The 16059-nt window shown below is 34.3% G+C and overlaps 1 protein-coding gene across 1 annotated transcript; it reads left to right on the top strand.

Annotated features, from left to right (window-relative positions):
* Nucleotides 1–5022: 5022 nt before the first annotated feature.
* Nucleotides 5023–15312, top strand: LOC106065721 (mitochondrial amidoxime reducing component 2-like). The gene is made up of 9 exons (XM_056029166.1): nucleotides 5023–5043; nucleotides 6911–6986; nucleotides 7399–7632; nucleotides 8416–8592; nucleotides 9236–9389; nucleotides 11215–11370; nucleotides 11576–11640; nucleotides 11787–11861; nucleotides 12594–15312. The coding sequence occupies exons 2-9, from the start codon at nucleotides 6976–6978 to the stop codon at nucleotides 12706–12708; spliced, it is 987 nt and encodes a 328-aa protein (XP_055885141.1). The 5' UTR covers nucleotides 5023–5043; nucleotides 6911–6975; the 3' UTR covers nucleotides 12709–15312.
* The last annotated feature ends 747 nt before the right edge of the window (nucleotides 15313–16059 follow it).

The raw sequence follows: 16059 nt of genomic DNA, 5'->3' as shown, positions 1-16059 counted from the left end.
ATGCATCGCAATGTCTGAAAGGGGAACTTTACTTTTTTTTTACTTCAAACTTTCAGAGTACTGAGTTCATAGTTCATCCAGAACAGATTCATTGGATTCGTTGGTTATTTGTTGACCAGAGGCAGCTTACTACCTTATTAATTAGAAAAGAAGAAGAAGAAAAGAAGCTAGATGAAAAAGTTTTGAGTTACTGGTCAAGAAGTGCCCGATTAAAAAGGGCTCTTGAGCAGCCACCATTAATCTTAATTATTAGGGGCTGATGTGAGTGCTGATTTTAGCACTTAGATTTTTTAAATTAAAAAAAGCTGAGCTTAATTTCCTCTACCACATTGTCTACTAGAGTCTAACGTGAAAATTAAACATCGTTCTGTCACGAAGGAAATTGTATTAATTATTTTACTTTTGATAGTAACACTTATATAATTAATAGAAGATTGTGACCAACTTGATCAGTAGGCTATGAGGCTTGAATTTAACACTAGATATAGGCCTACTAATCAAATTATTAGCCAACTATATATACATTATGTATATTATACTGTATTTTTTTTTTTAAATGAAGTTGTTTGTTTTATTTTTGTGAACAAATTGAAATCAATGGTTTGAATAGCCTTATACAATTGTCAACGTTAGGCTTGACTACAATAAATCAACTGTTAATTTTACTTCACAAATAACCATATGTTCTACTAGAGGCACATGTGGACAATATGGAAGCAATACTTATCATTCGACATCTTTATGTAGTGGAGTGGATATCTTTTTAGAAAAACACCGGCCACCTCGATATCCACGTGACCCTTCACCCTGGATGGCACCTTGTGTCCGCGCATGACAAGGCAGACCAACGTGGGCACTGTCCATTCGACCGGCATCTCTTATCGCTGTAATGTCCGTATGTTACTGGACCTAAGTTGTCTCCACTCCCTTTTGTGCTTGGTTCTACACCATGTGTTCACGTATGGCTGCAGGTCTTTAGTATATAATAAACCAACGAACCAATGAGCCACAAGCCGATGCAATGTACAATACAGATGCAAGTCACTCAATTCAAACATCGAGAAATAGAAACTTTAACACTGGGCAGCCAAACAAGAACAGGCATAACAGAGGCCGGAGGCCAGATAGACAAAGAAGAAACTACAGGCATTTTAACCAGCCACAAAGACGATTTCACTCACTGCTCCCTATCACACTTTCTACAGCTTCCCAGTCATTATGTTTAGAGAAAGACAGACCACTCTGTATGACCGATGGAACCAGCACGTTACAAACTGGAAAGATGCTTGTCGTTCCAGAAGACACTGACAAGAAACAGTTGTTTCAGTTTTCAGAAACCTACTAGGCTGAACGCCCCGGGACGGGTCGTTTCAAGCTAGGGGCTCTGTAGTGGAGTGGATATCTTTTTAGAAAAACACCGGCCACCTCGATATCCACGTGACCCTTCACCCTAGATGGCACCTTGTGTCCGCGCATGACAAGGCAGACCAACGTGGGCACTGTCCATTCGACCGGCATCTCTTATCGCTGTAATGTCCGTATGTTACTGGACCTAAGTTGTCTCCACTCCCTTTTGTGCTTGGTTCTACACCATGTGTTCACGTATGGCTGCAGGTAATCACATTTTACTTATTCATATTGTAGATTGTAATTTTAATTAGTAGTTTATATAGAATATCACTACCGCGGTTTTTGTTCATGTTGGACTATTCTTATTTTTAGAAGCCAGCATGTAGATGAATTCATTTATTGAAATGCGTACCTGTAGTATTCTATATAGAATGTTAACTGTTGATCTTGTAAATGTATTTTTACAACAAGTGTTTACATACTAGCTTTTAAGAAACATTGTATTTGTGAGTGTATAGATTTGTTCTATTTAATTGTTGTAGTTTTTTGTAAGGAAAGTAAAGCGCGAAACTCTTCAAACAATGTATGTTAGTTTGAAAATCCGTTTGATGTAGAACAACTAGTTGATTTATTTTTAGAGAACTACATTGTCTTTTATTTTTATAATGTTTCGGGTGTTCCATATCTCTCTTGTGTTTGTATAAGAGATGGTTGGTTTACACTATATGATTTTCTTTTCGTTTTTGTTAAGATTTAGTATTTAGACTTTGATGTTGTGTGAACAACTTGGTCTAACCATTTAGGCTTATTCATTATTTTTAGTTAATGCTCATTTGTTATTATGTTTTATGTTTGCCTTTGGCAGGTCTTTAGTATATAATAAACAGTTTCGAATCGTCCTACGAGTTGCCTTCATCATTTAGTTGTCTTCTGTGCCAAACCCACCACATTTATTAATTAGAATTGTAACAAAATTATGAAACATAAAATCTGAATGTTTAGTTGACTTTATTTGAACATAAAAGTAAGAATTGATTTGGTAAAACAGTATTTCTTTGCATTGTAGCCTCTGTCCAGACTTCCTTGGAAAGTCTATTTAGATTGTAGACTATGTGTAACCCTTCTAGGAACTGTTTAGGTTGTAATTGTGGACTTTGGTTATGTAAAAGCATAGACTATATATAGTCTATGGTACAAGTTAATTTCTCCGGAAAAAATGTCTTCTAATTTTGCTTAATACCATTTATATTTAGTGCTATTAAAGATGTGAAGGTTGAAAAAAAAAGGGGGGGGGTATCTAATTTTTTTGACAGTAAATTAAAAAGAAACGGGGGGGGGGGGACTGATAAATTTAATTATAAGCAAAAATGTATTTTACTCGAAAATATAATTACAGAAAGCTTTTGCACTGTTCAGTTTCTTAATTATTAGGCCTTGGTGTACAATGAAAATATATATCTCGTCAATCGTGGTTCGATGTTGACCACTATTGTCATTCAGGGGGCTGAGGGCTTTGCACTGGGGTTTTGTGCCTCCTCGTGTGACTGGTGAGACCTATGTGAGCCCGGAATGTTCGGCTGCACACCGGGCAGGTTATTCCAGCTGGAGCTAGTGTCATTGGCCTTGCTTTTCTTCTCTGGCGCTTTTCTTCTGCCAGCGCTGTTCTCTTCTCCTCGGCCATTTGTGTGCCATTTTTCACAGCGTGATGCCATGATGCTCTGTCATGTGCTTCTGTCTTCCAGGTGGCTGGGTTTATGCTGGACGCTTTCAGGGGTGTCTCTGAAGCGTTTTCTTTGTCCGCCTTACGAGCGTTTTCCTTCCCTTAATTGGCCATACAGGAGTCGTTCAGGGATGCGGCGGTCTTCCATTCTGCTGACTGCACCTGCCTGGGACTGCATCAGGATTGTGTGGATGCTTTGCAGATCCGCTCTTCGAAGGACTTCAGTATCTGGTATTTTTTCTTGCCATTTGACATTCAGTATTTTTCTGAGACTGACTCAGACATGTCTTGTGGAAGTGGTTCAGTTTCTTTGCTTAGGGGGATGACTAGTGACACGCTGGAATTCGGATTTAAGTGAGGAGGATTCGCACACACGTCGACCTCACTTTCTCGCCCTAGAGTCAGGGGCGGACTGGCTATATGGGCAAAAGGGCAAATGCACGTTTGATGGCCCTCCCTTTTGTTTTTGCGCTTTCCCTCCCACGACTTTTGATTGTCAGTGAATGAAAAAGAAGGATGAGAGAGGTTAAGTTAGAAAGCATTGATATAACGCAGAAAAAAAATAGGGGCGACAATTAGCTCTTTAATGGCTACAATGGATACCAGCACTTATAGAACTAGAAGGAAATGAGAAGACTGGCATACTCGCCAAGTATGGGAGAACAAAGTCACAATTAAACATTGCAAATCACCCCAATAGAAAGAAAACTATATGGAGAGCTCCCTGATTTGAAAACCACTGCGCAGTTCAACTCTTTAACAATACTTACTATGAAATAACTTAAACACACATAGCCGCGAAATTGCAAACCACCCAACTTATTCACACCTCAATATGGGTATAGAGTTCTTCTTTCTGAGATTTGTACAGAAAAGTAAGTTTTCTTTTTGTTTATTTTTAATAACATAGATCTAAAAATGCTACAATTAAGGCTTACAAAAAAAAATATTTAATTAAAAAAACAAATAAATCTAGCATAGTTTAACTAAGTCACAGATCAACATGTATGACTAGATTGACACATGAAATGCGTAGGACGTAACTATCTTTTTTTTTTTTTTTTAAGAAACGTCTGTTATCTATAGGCCTATATAAATAATACCAAAAACTCATTAAGGCTGCTATTGCATTGTTTATAGTTTTCAAACTACATACATGTATAAATAAAATACATTATGTAATCCTACGCAAGCATACATCCAGTTTTGGATGCCTTATCAAACTGTATAAATTTGAAGAGAATTAGGCTTACACTTATAATTTGACACATGGGAGTAGCCGGGAGCAGGAAAGGGGGGGGGGGGTTCAAATCATCACTTGCCTCAGACCTCATTGTCTGAAGGGGAAACTTTACTTAATGCCCCAGTGCAGCCAACTTAAACAAACTGCAGTCACCAAATTTCCTAAGCGTAGCCAAAGGGAGTTTTGTGGTTATCCTCCCCTTTCAATACAAAAACTAAAGCAAAACCATAGTAGGCCTATAGTTACTAAGTTACCATTAAAAGTTAATAAAAGCCCATCCTTTTCCGGAAAGGAAGATTTGGAGAAGACATCCAGGGACGAGTTTGGGTCATTATGAGTAATTATGACAATGACAAATGCAGTTACTTAGTTTATGGAAGAAAATAATTATAGGGTTGGGGTCACCGCAGTGGTAAAATGTGCCAAGGTATAAAGGGGTCATGCCATGGACATTGTATTAAAAGTTTGAGAACCGCTATTTTGATCATCTAGATATGACAATATGACCTAAATCTAGATCTACGAATACATTAAAAAGTAGAATTTGTTACATTTAGATGAAATACGAGTAAGTTCAGTAAGTAAGACATAATAAAGAATAATTTAATCTAAAGCTAGACTAGATCGAAGAATTTATCTAGATCTAATCTAAATTAGATCTAGATGCTCTACCACTCAATTTCCTTAAACTTAAATTAGAGGTCTAGAAACTATAGATCTAAACAATCTAGTATAATATTTATAGTATATAATATATTATATTAAGAATTAAGTATACATCTAGATCTAATTAGTTTACTATTATACTGTCTATGATAGTCTATCTATCTATAGTTTATAATTATAGTGATAGTGTATATAAAATAGATCTATTATTAATAGTAAATATTAGTCTTTTATAGTATAGATACTATATAACATCTAGAGATCTAGAATATAATATAGATGTATTAGGCGACGGCGGCGTAGCATACGCAGCTATTTTGCCGGGCTTAGGCCACTGCAACCTATGCGACTGCAGTGGGACCCGCGCTTTCAACTTTCATAGGACCAGCACTTTCATAGGACCTGCGCTAATTCTAGGTGTATACATTATTAAATTAAACCATTTTATAACTTAAAACAGATTTCCCACGCCCTCCTGTCACTTTACGAGGAGCTCCAGGAAATCTCCCAAAATTGCAAAATATACGAAAAAGTCCTTAAAATATATGGAAATATATAGTCATTTTGGGGTGTCATTCTATATGGAAAACGCCAATCCTATGCGCATTAAATAAAAACGGCATTATGCATTAGCCGTAATTGTGTAATCTGTTGAAAGAAGCTTCTCGCACCTCAAACTAATAAAGAATTAATTGAGGTCAAGAATTCTCAAAGATAGATTGAAACATTTGGTACTTCTTGCTATTGAGCGTGATCTAGGTAGGAAACAGAATTATTATGATATACTGTATGACTTTGCTACACGCAAGGCTCGTAAAGTAATTTTTTACGTAGTATAGAATGAATTAAATGCATAGGCGAATTTATTTTCTAATACAAACTCTTAAATTTCACTTATTATCCGGTTCCCTACCCAAACTTGGCCCCGCAAAATCCGTTTCGCATAGGGCCCCACAATGGTTAAGTCTGGCTCTGCTATTTAGTGACGGGTGAATATACATAGTAGATTACTTGTTCTCTTTCCATGATTTCTTGGTCACAATGGTCAGGCACTGCTATTTAGTGTTTGTAAAATGTTTGTTTGTAAAATGTTTTGCATTTTCGGATGTTCATTCAGAGTTGAAGATAGTTTACTTCCTAGTCTAAACCTTCTGCAGGACGAAGGGGGATGGGAGCGGGCAGGCTTTGATAAATCTAAACGACAGTCCAGCGCACAAACCACACGACCTGGCAGCCATCCTTAGTGACCGGTGAATACTTGTTCTCCCCCCCCCCCTCTTGTTTTTTCGTGGGGTGACTATCTTCAGAAATAAGAGAGTGATCTTTCTTACTTCTTCTTGTCCAAACTCTTGAGCGACGAAGAGAATTATATATAGAGATTGATAGAGTATTGTCAACAAGTCACAAGAATTCTAGACTAGATTCTTAGTCTGACATCTTTCTAGACTCTAGACTGACTAGACATAGCTTAGCTCTAGATCTTTAGACGTTAGACTAGAAATTACTATATTCTAGATCTAGACATTCTAGTCTCTATTATAGTAATTTTAAATAGATCAGTTTGTTATACTTAATATTCTAGACTAATGATCTAGATTAAATTCTACCTAGACTCTCTATATATAGATCTAGATATCTAGATCTATATAAATATAAGAGATCTAGATTAAAATGTAGATTTAGATTAAATTCCAAAATACTAGAGTAAATGACGCCACTCAGATCCCTTCATGTTAAGAGACTTCTTGAACACCCCACTGTATTTTTTTTTTAATTGGCCTTTATTTCGATGGTTATGGCGAAACTAGACAATTCCTGATGTCTCTTATAAGAATGTGGAGTCATGACCTTATAATGGAAAAAAAAATCAAATCAAGAGTGATCTTCATGCTGTGAAAGTGTGAGAGTTAATGTTGCAGATGTTCTTTCAGAAATACAGATTGTTAGAGGGCAGCATCCATGGTCTGATGAACTGGATGGCATTAGCACATATCAGATGATCAGTCAGTAAGAGTCAGCTTAAACCATGGCATTTTTATGCAAATGATGTTGAAATATGCTAACCTCATTGCCATGAACAGCTTCTCTAAGTTGTATTCCATAGCAAACTATGTAGGCCTATATATATGTTAAAAAAAACAAAAAAAACCACTGTAGTGAAAAGTCCTTGATTAAATTAATTTACTACATTTTTAAAGATGCAGTACACACTTAACTAACACCCTAGATAAGAGTTTTTCTTTTTTTTTCTCAAAAGTATTTGTAGATAAGTTCTTCAATTCCTAGATATCTTTGTATTAACCATTAATTTTTGTGTTCAAATTGCCTCTATTTTACATATATATACTGTTGTATTATTTCTTTATTTTGTACTGGTAATCAACAGAAGTATTAATTGTTGTATTGTCTTTTTCAATAGCATCATGAGAGAGTGGTCAGGTTTTAGTAAAATCTGTGTGATTGCGGCTCTGACTACTGTTGCTGTCACGGCTGTTGCTGTGGTGGTAATGTCCAAGAAAAAGAAAAAAGAGTATGAGCTAGTAGGTCATGTGTCTGCTCTCTATTGCTACCCTGTCAAGTCCTGTTCTGGCATTACCAACAAGATTGCCTTTTGTACATACTCTGGTCTGCGAATGTCAAATGTTCTAGACAGGTAAACTCTTAGCCAGTAGGATTCATATTGAATGTGCATGTCCCTTGTTCAATACCAAACAAAATAATTACCCATTGTTAATTAACACATTTTTTTTGTGTTGATTCTTCTTTTGTAAGGTACTAGAAATAATTGTGCAAAATTTCAATCTGATCTGAGATTGGGTGTGGGAGAAATAACATCTGCAAACATTATACCAGAAGACAGAGTGAGTTGATGTAAGCTTAGAAAAAAAATAATCTGACATCTGATTGTTTTAATTTCTTTTGAAAAAAGCATTAATTGCAATATAAAAAATTAGCCAAAGTTTTGACACTAAAAACATTTTTTAAGGTATCATTTAAAAAAAAAATAGAAGATAGTATCAAGGTATTCTAATTTGAAAAGTTTACAACTAAATTATAAATTACTAATTGTGACAACCATGTTCCACAGCTGCATCAAAGCAGTGCTGATCAAAGACCAGATTCTGTTGCTGCTCACACAAGCACACTCCACTGGCTCCAAGAGTATAAAAATCAATTGCAACTTTTATAATGAGGAAATGCATTTGTACCTTAGTGAACTGATTGTACCAAATATCCCTTGGAGTTTTTTGCTTTCAATGGACTTTTTAGTTATACCAGGTTTTTCCTTCAAAATTTGCTGCCAGATAGCCTTTTCAATTCATTACCATAAGGTTCAGAAATCACTTCCCATTGAACTCATTTCATATCAAACTTGAAAGTTTCAAATTAATTATGCTCATATCATCAATATTAACATGGATGTATTTCATTTCAGACATTTTCTAATTACTCGTGCTGATGGTACATTTGTAACCCAACGTCAAGTGCCAAAGTTGGCAGGTGTGAAGACATCTATTGTAGGCCAAGAGTTGCAGCTTGACTATGAGGGAAAAGAATATATTAGAACTCCATTGTATCCAAAATTCAGTAAAGACTTTATTGTACCTGTCAGGTAATTTTCATCAGTCATTGCACTCAGAACTCAGTAAAGACAAACTTGTACCTATCAGGTACTCTATCAGAATTTTATTGTTCCAAGAACTCAAGACATATTTTATCTGTCAGCTAATCTATACAAATTTAATTGTACATAAAGCTCAATGACGTCAATTAGTTAATTTGGCAGGTAAAAATATTGTCATGGTTTTTTAGATTATTTATGCTAGTACAAAATTCTTTAGAATGCCTAAAAACCTCAGGCAGAGTATGAACCGAGCTCTTGATTTCCTACTTTTCCGAAGCGTTGTATAAGAAACGATTTTTTAACATAAGTAAAATATTTTGTTTTATTAAAAAAAAACTCAACATAATTGAACTATACTGTAATCTTTATTGGATTTGAAAAAGGGGCTCAAATTCTACTTATTAAATAATTTTTAAATCGTTACATCTGTCTATTTGATTTATAAGTGAGCTTTTGTATAATGTAGAGCATGAGTAAGACTTTTCATCCAAGCAATCTATGAGCACATATTCCATCGTTGTTGTTGTTGTTTTGACACTAGTTTATACTTTTATATCTTCATCAAATACTACAAATTTGTTGTCATCCGTTTTCTAGTCAAGATCTAAATTTGATAATTTTCTTCTTTTAGAATCTGGAAGCATAATGTTGAGGCTCAGTTTTGTGGTCAGGATGTAAGTAATTGGTTAAGTTCTGCTCTTGAGGAGGACTTACAACTTGTTGTCTATGTACCAGGAGTGACACAAAGACTTAGCACTACGAAGAATGCCATTGATAAAGATAAGGTAAATATATTTATAATTCAGGCCTAACAGCACAACAGCGATGATACAAATTGCCACAAAAAAATGTCTTTCCTAAATTATATGTTGCAGTCAATAAAGCTCTGAGTTTACATGGTCTTTAGTATTGTTCCAGTCGCTAGTTAGCTGCAAGTCTCTCTTGTATATTTCCCTCCAGTTGATCATTTGTTATCCCTATCAGTTTTTGCAGTTACAACTATTTTATTCAAAGAACGTAACCTGTCAATGTTAAGGGATACTAAGCTCAGACTCTGTAGACAGACTTTCAGCTGCATACCAGAAGTTAGGGTTAAACATTAGTCAAGGCAAAACAAAAATACTAGTCCAAAACACAAGCACTGCACCTTGCATGAACCTCTGGGAATAGTTGACCATTTCTGTTATCTTGGCTTCATAATCTCCAGTGATATGCTACTGGATAAAGACATCAATAACAGGATAGCAAAGGCAATGTACGCCATTTCACAGCTGCAGAAAAGAGTGTGGGGCAATACTTTGCTGACTACCAATACTAAAGCCCTAGTCTAGAGGACCTGTGCGATTAGCATTCTGTTATATGGTAAGAAAACATGGTCCACCTAGTCTAGGCAGGAAAAAAAATGAATATTCTGAAGTCCTTTAATATGCAGTGTGCCTCAAGGTCTGTGTTGCTATCACCAGTAGATGCCTTGAGAGCTAGCTGGAAGATGTTCATAAAATACCATAAGGTCAACTCCCACAAGAAATTTTGTATGGTTATCTAACAGAAAGCAGGAGAGCTGCAGATTGTCCACTCTAAAGATATCCTAATGTATACAAATATAAAATGAAGCTCTTCATATTGAAACCAACAGTTTGGAAAAAGAAGAACTGGATAGATCCATCTTAAGAGCAAGCAAATTGGAAGAGACCTGATTGCAAATGATGTACACACCAGAAGTAGGAAAAAGGCTGAAAATGATGCAGTGTCTGGTGATCACAAATACCAGACCTGTGATGCAGATGTGTATCAGGGATTGGCCTTTCTAGTCAAATGAAAAGCTGCAAAGGGGAAAGATCCTCTCTTAGGATGTAAAATGCAATAGAATCCTATGAAAAAATGTATCAATCAGTTGCTGAAATCTGGTTTACCTAATGTATTAAATGAGTTTAGAATAACAGAAAAAAAAATGTTATGAACATTTAAAATGGTTTGTTGTAAAAAGTAAATTGTTTTCGTTACAAGCTTATTATATGATTTACTTTATTCATCTGTATAACTACTCATTTTAGAATTTCTGCTGACAAAGGAAAAGTGCAAAGAAGCTGATTAAAGAAAAGAACTAGTACAATACTCTTCAAGTAAAAGCAAACAATGCTGCTATAAATCCAATCTAATGCTTTAAGTGTAATAAACTCATCAAAGTGAAAATCAAACGTCTTAGCTATCATTGATTCATAGGAAATGAGGTAGTGCTCGTCACAAAAAAGGGGTCATTTCCTATTTTAGAGTTATATTAAAGAGTTAGTGAACTTACTTTTGGTTTTAGTTCTGTAATGTACTTTTAGTCAATATACATTTTTATTCCAAATCTTGGTTTTAGTTCTAAATCTTGGTTTCAGCTCTAATCTAGGGTTTAGTCCTTAATCTTGTATTTAGTTCTAAATCTAAGTTTTTGTTAAAAATTTAATTTCATATTTGTTGAATTTAAAGTTTCTGTAATCAAAAAGCCTTTTACAATTCTTTAAACAAACTGTTTAGAGGCAAATTGATAATGTGCTAAAGATTTTCAGCCTTTTATGTATTTTTATGGCATTATAAGAGTTTGCAAGTTGTACTAATCTCCAGGTGTCCTTTCCTGATGAGAGTCCTTATCATATAATAACAGAAGAATCATTACATGATCTCAATTTAAGAATACCATCCTCTGAAAATGGGGAGATCACCACACAAAACTTCCGTCCCAACATTGTTATTAAAGGAGTGAAATCAGCTTGGGATGAAGTAAGTCTCTAACATTTCTGCTTAGAAGTGTCTTCGTTTATAATAATGTACTAGATCTAAATAGTAGTCATTTATAGCTGGCATATTGCTTATCTTTAAGTAAAATGAATTTCAGTTAAAATGTTTCTTATTGTAGGATGCTATATGTTGATCAGTTTTAATTTTACAATGTTTCCCAAATTGTTTTCTTCAAATATCCCTCTAGGATAACTGGGTCAGTTTGAAAATTGGCAATAAGCTTGAAATGAGAGTGCTGGCCCCCTGTGATAGGTGAGACAGCACTATATATATATATATATATATATATATATATATCTTTATCTTTTAAAAAGTATTTCCTTGTATATTCATGAGATTTTTGGGCCTGATATTTGTTATTATTCTTCCCTTATGTCTTGTTCCTATGCGCTGTTTAGGTGTGTCATGACCACCGTTGACCCTGAAGAATGTAAAAGACGAAATGATGAAGAGCCACTTAAAACTTTACGAAGGTTTGTTAAAACTCATTAATTTTTATGACATTTTTGTTTTGTGAGTAGTACACTATAAAATTTATCATTTACTTTTTGGTATATAAAAGTATATAAGCTAAAACGTAGCTAAGTGGTCGAACTAAAAGTCTCTGGTGTCACTGTGAAAGTGGATGAAAGATTCTACTAGTGGTCATGCCTGAAGTTGTCTGGCAGGTCAAGCTCTTTTATAGTTGGCCCTGGAATTAAAACCACTCAATCATGGTGGCAGTAATATTCACAAACAAACATTTAGAAGCAGCTGCTAAAACTACCAACTCTCATTAATCTTGGTAAGAGGACAGTTTAAATCATAGGTGTCAAGCTTGAAGATATTTAAACTATATGTAGAGTCATTGGCAGTAATCATGGATAAATTATTTTTTTAAACATAGAAAAAAAATCCCTTCAAATTCAACAGTGACATCTGGAGGAGAACAGAGATGTGTTAAGAACATGTTTAATCAATTAACTCTGAGACTGTAAAATTGCAGAGTCAGCATGGGCAACACATTATGATAAATATTGGCTGCAGATATAAACTTTACTTGCCCTGCTTATCTTTTAACTCAACTGTAGAATAATATTAAAAGAACAGTAGATATGTGAGAAAAAAGCTTCTCATTGCTATGTGGACTTACAACCCTAAACATTTGTAAGTTCAACAATTCTTTATGAGCACAATTTGTTTTCTTTAATTTTGTTTCTCTTCAGCTTTCGACTATTCCCAGAAGTCAACAAAACTGCTCCTTTGTTTGGAATTTTTACAGGAGTTACTGTAGAAAATACTATCAGGGTTGAGGATCCAGTTTATGCTCTGCGTAAATAAGGCGCTAAAATAGTATTGCTTTTGTAAGCATTTTTTAACATAATAGTTGTACAGCTTCTATTTCAACTTTAGAAAATTACATTCTATTTGTATGTCCAATGCAAGGATCCCACAGAAAGTATCAAGATATTGAAGGAACAAAAACTGTACATGATTCAAAGGACTTCTTGTTTTAATTAGAAAACAGTTTTAGTGTTGAAACATTTGTCAGCTGCCTTATATAACATGCTTGCCACAAGATTTCCATTTTATATTCTTTGGACTGCTGTAGTTTTTGGCTTTCAAATTGTTATGTAACATTTTTTTTTGTACTACTTTTATTTTTCTATGCATTTTAAAATATTTTTGTGATAGTTTTTGTTGTTGACAAATCATTCAATCATAGAATGGCTAAAGTATAACTGTGTGAATGAAATGTACATCCCTCCAATGTTTTGTAAAATGTTTTTGTAAAATGTTTTACATGCTTGGGATGTTCCTTCAGAGTTGAAGATAGTTTACTTCCTAGTCCACACCTCCCACAGGACGACGGAGGATGGGAGCGGGCAGGGTTTGAACCCGGGACCATCGATAAATCCAAACGACAGTCCAGCGCGCAAACCACTTGACCAGGCAACCATCCGAGTCTTGTCCAACATGGTGGATGATGTCTTTTTGTGTGTGTCTAATTTTGTTTTACTAGTGATTACTTATGAACTAGTATTTTCTAGACATGTACCAATTAATTGCTTTTTAAACTTGGCTATATTCTGAGAGCAGCTCAAAAGTTATTTTTTTCTTGCTTTCTATTTTGTAACAAATGTTCATGCTGAAACTTATTATGTCCCCTGTATAATAACCTTTTTACCTTTTCAGTACATTGGGTTTCCCCAAACATTCCTAATGTTTCAAAGTTTTCTGGTAGTTCATGGGTACTAGTGCTACTGGGTGATAAATGTGTGATCTATTTAGTTCTTTTGTTGCTAACTCAACTGAAACTCAAAACACTGAAATACTCAACATTGTAATTTGCCTGACACCAGGATTAAATTCTTTTCTCATCTGCATTAAAAATGAAGCAATACACAATTAGATATAATTTTTTTGTGTGTAGCTTTCCCACAATGCATCATCCCAAACTAGAAACTGTTCTTCCAATGTCACACTTGGAAGGCTTCTGGTTTAAAGTTTGTCCATCATCATATTTGCTCATTTTATCAAGCATTTCTAAACAAAAGCATTTAATTCTACTTTTTAAAATGATTTGACTAGAGAGAGTCTACTTCATTCCCTTTAGTTCACTATAGTTTAGACTTGACTACACTGCACTATATTAAATAATTTTAGTAAAAACTTCTAGTACCAAGAAATACGCTCTTTCTAAGGGGAATAACTTTAAATGCACCTTATTGACAATATAAACTTCACAATATTAACAAGTACTTTTCTATATAACACAATGAATTATTTATTGAATATTCATTGTTTGTTTATAAAATAATCTTTTAACAACTAGACATTATCACTGCAGTATAAAATGTTGCAACTATTCTTAGGGCTTGTTTAAACCCATACATTACAATATGCAATGTATTGGTACCATTCTTAATAACATACAAACCGCTTCCTATTGACACCATACAATAGCCGACCTTTCTAACAGTTTCTATACTTGCAATATCAATAGACTTTGTTTACTTTTAAGAAGTTATTTCTGGTCTTTCAGAATGATAAAACAAAACATTTTCTTTAGACCTGCTATTGTTCAAATATTAATCTTTTTGAAACAAAAATAAAAGCTTTGTGTATATTCCAGCTATTTATAATATACACTTGTTTACTGACAACTTTGTCATTTTGATGACATTGCTATGTCTATATATTGAGCTTCATTTTGTCCTTCTCTTATTATGTCAACCTATTGAACTTCAGTTAGTCATTATCTCAGACGTTGGTTATGTCAAGTCAAAGTCTAGTAAAAGAACAAATAAGCACTTCTTAAATTATAACAATTAAGCTAATGACATTAATTAGTTTGAAGGCTAGAACTGAAACCAATGAGTTCTCACCAAGTGATGTGGTGAATGCAGGTCCAGTTAACTTTACTGATTTGAAAGATTCTTTTGAGACTCTGGAGAGTCCTGTCTCATGTAAGACATTTTGGTTTCCATATCAGAGGTCCATGGTTCAAGTCCTGGTTGGGGCTTGCCTTTTTTTTTTTTTTAAACATATTATTTCTTTTTTGTTTTCAATACTGCTGTTATAATGTTACATTGTTTCTTGATTACTTAAATCAACATATTGAAAGCAAAAATTATTTTTTATGTTTTAGAGAAATCAAAACATTTGAAGAAAATTTTGATTGCTTTGTTACTTAAATACCAAAAATTGTTGCTGTTTATCATATACATATGATGTTCCTATTTAGAATAAATCTTACAAGATTGTTATTTACTGATACATTTTTTTTTTTGTAGTTTTATTTTTTCCAGTTTTCTATATAAACAGTTTCAGTATTATTCCTGAGTATTAAAATGACAAATTCTCTGCCATATTTGTGGCTGTACACAAGTATCATTTAGTTGTTTTTTTATCCTGTTGAATACAAGTCAGTGATATTCTGGATCAATTGTTTTGTTTTTGATCTCTAGTTTTAGAAAAGATAAAAAAATTAGCCATTGGCTTATTTCATTTTGTTGGTGACTAAAATCTGAACAGTTGTGTCAAGCCTAGAATATATGAATTTAAGTTTCTCCAAATCATTATTCACTGAAAAGGTTATAGTAGTGCTCTATACACATGTGATATAATTGATGATTTCAAATGTAGTGTGACCTAAATAAAATACAAAGAGCACTTCAGCTTGGCTTCAATAAAATACCTTCTTAACTAAACAGAGAATCTTAGTTTCTTTTTCAATTTTATTTTTCAGAATTTTTTTTTAAATGTTATATGATGACAACAATACACTTAGATTAAGACCTTAACTCAATGCTTTAACATATTTTTTTTTATATCAACTTACTTACCATCTACCCAATCAAAAGTTTGTACGCATTATTTCTTCGACACCCAATCGCAGATTGAGCTGAAAATTTTGCACAATTATTTCTTTTACTGTGCGAGACAGTAGAAGAGAGATGTGTACGACTCGATGCAAGTTAACTAGTGTAGAGTTAACTGGAGTGGACTACTGTCGTTAAAGTCTATACAGCGAACTACAGTGGACTTGAGCCGTTACAGTCGATACAGTCGATGTAAGACGTGTGCGGCTCTGATTCGGTAGACTTTGAATACGACTTGGTTCAGCTTTGGGAGACCTGGAGCGACACTGGGAAGTGTGTCGTTGGTCTGTTCTGTGGAATACGACTC

The sequence above is a fragment of the Biomphalaria glabrata genome, chromosome 5 (genome assembly GCF_947242115.1).
Source record: "Biomphalaria glabrata chromosome 5, xgBioGlab47.1, whole genome shotgun sequence".
NCBI lineage: Eukaryota > Metazoa > Mollusca > Gastropoda > Planorbidae > Biomphalaria > Biomphalaria glabrata.
The sequence above is the reverse complement of the archived record's forward strand: the minus strand, read 5'-3'. Positions and strand labels throughout refer to the sequence as shown.